At 33.5% G+C, this 6,000-nt stretch overlaps 1 protein-coding gene across 1 annotated transcript in view; it reads right to left on the bottom strand.

Moving 5' to 3' along the window:
• Nucleotides 1-221: 221 nt before the first annotated feature.
• NDST4 (N-deacetylase and N-sulfotransferase 4) overlaps nt 222-6,000 on the bottom strand; it is a 422,643-nt gene continuing 416,864 nt past the window's right edge. Inside the window, exon 14 of the mRNA XM_001362590.4 lies at nt 222-4,781. Within this exon, the coding sequence (XP_001362627.2) occupies nt 4,662-4,781 (120 nt within the window). The 3' untranslated portion in view covers nt 222-4,661. The remainder of the gene's footprint in view (nt 4,782-6,000) is intronic.

Here is a 6,000-nt window from a genome sequence, read left to right as displayed (position 1 = left end):
TAATATCATACCAGGTCAATTTGATTAATTTTCAAAACTATCTCTAAATAGGCAGAAGAGGAAAGGTAGACTGCAACGATTATGTATGGAGCATTTCTGTGCAAGGTGCTTAGTACTCAGGAATATCTATTCATTGAAGAATAAATAACAATAAAATTTAACCCAGTAACAAAATTTTTCGAGAATATTAGAGGAAAATCAAGAAATGTACTCCCATGATATAATAGTAGAAGTGTTTATTCTGAAGAAGTGAGAACCAATAATAACTTTTATAGAATACAGCACTTATTTTAAACATTTTCAGTAAATACAGATTCCCCCCCAACAAGAAAAATACTTTGAGTGATCAAAACGTAAGATTTGTATTAGACAATTTATATGTGTACATCCATGTATCTGCATATATACACACATACTGTGAATATGCCTAGAGTTAAGCTGCATTTCCATAGTCAATAGAAAATCTTGTAAGAAGTTCATGTCTAGAGTCTTTGCCTGGCATTATTTCTGAGGTACTTCCAAATAGGGCTGCCTAGATTTAATGTGATGTCCCATCCCTGGAACAATCAGCATTTGAGATAATATTTTTAAAATAAAATTTGGTTTCCTATGTGTATATTTATGTCATCATATATGCATATAAATGTATAGACATAGGAAGACAAATTTATAAAATTTAGTTTCATATGTCATATGCATATGATTTAAACATACTCTTTTTCTATATATGCTTTATATATATATATATGAAACTAAATCTTTTAAGAAACCTATTTATGTATAATTAATCTTTATGACAGATGGTTAGAATTCTTATGGACACATTGAAATAACGAATTGGAAAAACAAGAGGAGACAAAAGAAAAAAGAAAAAAGAAAAAATTGTTTTAACTGGAAAAATTTTCATGTTGAGCTAAAAATCACCCATAGATTTCAAATAAGCAAATGATCAGTTTAAGTCAGAACTTTAAAAAAAAAGGAATATTCACACAAATTTCATTTGCTTTCACTATGTTTGCCCTCCATGTCACATCCCTAGAGCTATTTGGTCAGGTTAAGAGACAGGATACTTTTCACCATAATATTTGTCCATTATATCATAACATCATGTGGTGCCTCAGAAATTTCTTATTGAATTTGGAGTTGGATAATTACGTATGTGATTAGGAATACTATTTCCCTTTTCCCCACATTTTTTTTTCCTTTGAAGCAACTTAATTTTTTTAACAGCATTTAGAGAGGAAGGGTAATTAAGCTTGTATGAGAGATTGTTGGTAGATTCTCTCTGGAATATAACTCTAATTGAATCAAGGAAATGGGTTAAGGATTATTTAAAATATTAATAATCACTTAAATTTCACTTTGACTATGCAATCTTGAATTGTCAAGTGGGTAAAAATTGCAGTGCCCTGAAATTTCAATATCATTCATTAACTGAACTTGCAATTACTTTGTGCCCTGTTACAAATCAGCCTGGGCATTGTAGTGAGCTGTTGGGGCAAATTCAGATGCTGCTTATTAACCCCATAACATTGGGGGACAACATTTGAAGTCTCTGAGCCTTCTCTTAAGATGGGGGAGATAATACTTGTTTTGCCCATTTCACATAGCTGTGGTAAACTTTTAAGAGCTATATAAATGTAAAATATAATTTTGACATTCAATATGCAACATTAATAAAATGGTTTTTCTGGTTTGTTAATAACCAAAAGATGATATATGTATATATACACCAATACATATATATATATGCATACATATTTATTTGTGTATACTTATACATTTATTTAAACCTAGAAACTTTCTGAAATGATATAGCTATAAGGAGAGACAAATATTTTCCTTAGATCTCATATGTTAATTATTCCCTATGCATTGTTTTTCAAATAAAAAATATAACTACAGTGATTTCTAAACTGAATAGGCTAGTGAGTTAATGTTAAGTTAAATGAAGTGAAAATGACTATATTAACATCTTGCATATGTATATACATATTCTTGTGTGCATATATATATATACATAAACAAAAGTATGTATATGTGAATGACTCCTTCCTCTTCCTCTTTATTGCTATAATATAAAATATGCCCTCTTCCCCAGATGGAAAAAAAAAGAATGACCTCTATTTCATCAGAAAAAAAATTATAATATGATTGCAAGCAGAGTTGATCAGCAAATCAGTCCATTTAATCCTAGAAACACAAAGGCAGAAGTACATACATTCAGAAAGGAGAGTCCTGCTACATGCTTGCACTTGAATTAAAATGATACAGTGATAGACATCTAAACCACTCAAGGTGTTTGAGCCACATAACAAAAGATGATGAACAAAAAAGAGTAAACCCTTGGGGCTTCAGCAGGATGAGGAGGTCTGGAGTCAGATGTCCTGGGTTCCAATTCCACCTATGATACTTCATTATATATATGAAATTGAACAAGTCATTTAGGCTCCCTGGTCCTAGTTTTCTAATTTTTTTTAACCCTTACTTTCTGCCTTAGATTTGATCCTAGGTATCAGTTCCAAGGCAGAAGAGCAGTAAGGGCTAGGCAATTGGAGTTAAATGACATGGCCAGTCACAGGGCAAGAAGTGTCTGAGGTCAGATTTGAGCCTAGGGCCAGATTTGAACCAAAGGGCACCTAAAGGCCTCATTTTGTATATTAAAAGGACTTTTTTGGCTTCTAAATCTTTTTCCAGTACTTGATTCCTAATTCTGATAATAAACTCCCTAAAGGCTAGGGACCATGTCTTATTCATCTTTGTATCCTTCAGCATCTAGTATGGTGAGAAGGTATTCAATATTTTTTTTTTTGCTGAGTCAAATAAAGCACAATAAAAACATTAGAAGTTATTAAAAATTACTATCACTATGTATCATGGAATTAACAAGAACCCAAATGTTCACCCTCTCCATTCCTATTATATTGATGTAGAAATGTATGGTGTAATTCAGAAATCAAAGCCATGATTAAATTGAGGAGAAAAAAAACCCAATAAAGTAAAAAATAAAACTTGACAACTTCCTATTAAAAATAGTCTGGTTTTTAAAATTTTTTGTTGGATTCCCCAAATAGGTCTCTCAATTTCCCAGTAGTTACACAATGAGTAATATAGTAAAATTACTTAAATTGTTTACAGGATCAACCAAGCCTAGTTCTAGCTAGTGTGGAAAAGTCTTGGTGTTGCAATAAAAGTCTTCTAAAGCCCATGTTGATAGCTAATATTACAAAAACAAGCCTGCCTCTTTAGCCTGTGGTAATTTTAACTGTAGGTAGCACTTTATAGATTGACAAAACCACATTAAACTTCAATTGACTAATGCGATTAAAAGGAATCTCTATGGTTGGTAGAATAACAACCATCTAGAATTTTCAAAGAACAATGAAACACCCCAATTGAAAAGGGTCATAGCCTTTGATCTGTGAGGAAATCGTTTTTAAAGGGGGGCAAAATAAAGGAATATTTAGGATATTTTATTTCTTTTTATAATCCTGATCTTTTTTCAACAATCCAACAAATTTAGAGAGAATGGGAGGAGGTATGTGCCTTAGGATACTTTTAAGCAGACTCCCAAATCTTCAGTTTTTCTAGAAAAATTTAGCTTCTTCTCCCCTCTGCCTCCCTACCCCATTCACTCACACACACACACACACACACACACACACACACACACACACACACACACACACACAAATTACTAGGTTTGGTTGGATTTGGGACCCCTTTAATGATTGTCTCACATCCACCAGTGACATTATGACAAAGTATGCAATATGAAACCACATCTCAAACCATGATCATGGGCACTGGGGAATCTAGACAACCATGATGAAAAGCCTCACTGAGAGTGGCAAGAAAACAGGCTAAAAAGCATCAACAGCAAATGCATCAATCTCAGCAAAGTTCATACAGTTTTCAATCAGCTTGCTTCCTCAGAGGGTAAGAAGATAAAGGGGTCTTTGTGTATTGGGTCTACTTCACATAGGTTTACTTCACATTCTAGAATAAATCAGCAGAATTCTTGGAGGTGCTCAAGCTACATGAAAGAAATGCAACAAACTAGGGAGGCTGGTGTCTATAAATCACAGAAGTTTAAAATACACGAATGGAGTGTGGGAAGATGTTTTTTTCTTATAATTATATCAAAATTATAAAACTCAAAAGAAAAGAAACAGTGAGTGATTAAGTTCAGACATTGGGTTACTCTCGACCTCAAAATGCATTGATAGATATTTTGAGCCCTTGCTCCCAACCTGTCAGATTGTAATTGGACCCTCAAAAATGATGAAGGCTACCAATTGTACATTCAGTTTTGGGAATTTTCTGGTTAACAGAGAAACTGGACTATATCATGAGTCCCAGATTGGATATTGAATAATGCCACATAACTTTGAATTGTTTCCCAAAAGTTGATATAGAGATTGATCAATGCTAGTAATTATCAGTGTGTGCATATATAATATATTTTCTTTTTGTCTCTTTTTCTCTTCTTTTCATATTTCTTCTTGTCTCTTCTTTTCACAAAGATATAGAGAAAATTATTCACAAAGTCCTCTGCTGACAATCACAAGTGCATTGAGGAAGTATAAGTTTGTAGGTTGGTTTTCAGTTTTGATCATAAAGGTAATTGTCATATGAGGCGAAGGTCCTTCTTTCCAGTGCTATCTTACTTTCTGTAGTTCCTGTCTCAGCCACGATGGCAGAGGTTGCCCCAGTCTGTGAAGAAGTTTGGATAATTCCACATTATGATCTCTGTAGTAACTGGAGAGGAATGCTCTAGACTGAGTGACAAGAAAACATACAAAATAAGGCAAAAACAAAAGTTATTAAGTAGGTGGCACTCTATAGTTTTGAGAAGGTACTAGAACCACCCCCCAAAACTAATTACTTTTATTTGTTATCTTGTCTATCCCACATTATTTAATCTTTCCATCCCCTACTCCACCCCCGACTGTCTATCTTCTCCCCTTTTTTCTATTGGCTACAATGGGTGTTTTATGTTAAAAGAGGATTACCTGATACTTCTATTTAGCATAAATGTTTAACATCCAACAATAAGCTAAATTATCTTCTCCTGTATCAGTCAGTCAACAGTATCCAATGATTTCTAATGAGTCATCTAATGTCATAATTAGCCCATGTATATTTAATTTCAAGGGCCATGGCAATAAGACAGCTATTAAGAAGAAACCTTTCCATGGGCTTTGTGTGATATATAAATGAATGGGAGTAGGGTGTTCATCATGGTGGGAAAGATTGGCAGGAGTTCCCCACTAGTAATGAGTTTGGATAGAGCCTGGTTAAAGGGACAGAACAGGAAACTGGTGATGGGAAGGAATAAAACTCTTGCATGTTTTTTTTTGGGGAGACAGGCATTATCCATAATTCTAGTTCATGGAGTGAAAGTACTCTAAGTAAGCTACTAAAAAAGAAATCAGATCAGTGATCGAAAGCAATTTAAAACTTTATGGGAGAAAAGGGGAGTCTTGTCTGGTTCCATAACATATTTTCTTCCCGATTCAATATATAACTTTATCTGGTTTCTGTAGCTTGTCTCTTAATATTTTGTCTTACTCCAGCTAGATTAGTTGCTTGACTTTTCTTAATATGTAAGGGAGGTGGAGAATGAGGCAGGAGCACGTATTAAAGTCATCAAAGTCACATTGATTGGTTTTTATCAATATGGACAATCTGCCCAAATATCTTTGCCTTTATCTAGAGAAATAGTTTATATATTTTTTGTTTTTCTTATTTTCCTTGTCAGAATGATATTTTGCCATATAGAAGCATGTTATCATGGAAATAGGAATTGAATTTCCCATGAGATAAATGACTTAGGTTATTGGTCAAGTATGCTCCTAGATTTTCTTAATGAACTTACAGGGATATTTTCCAGTCTTTAGGGGGGCATTTTTGATAGCATCACATCTTTGGTAGTATTTCATCATAAAGGAACATGGATTTTCCTTCAGATATTTTTTTGTAAGAACAAAAATAATT

Source organism: Monodelphis domestica, chromosome 6 (assembly GCF_027887165.1).
Source record: "Monodelphis domestica isolate mMonDom1 chromosome 6, mMonDom1.pri, whole genome shotgun sequence".
Classification (NCBI taxonomy): Eukaryota; Metazoa; Chordata; class Mammalia; order Didelphimorphia; family Didelphidae; genus Monodelphis; species Monodelphis domestica.
Note: the sequence above shows the minus strand (reverse complement) of the source record. Positions and strands in the feature narration are given on the sequence as shown.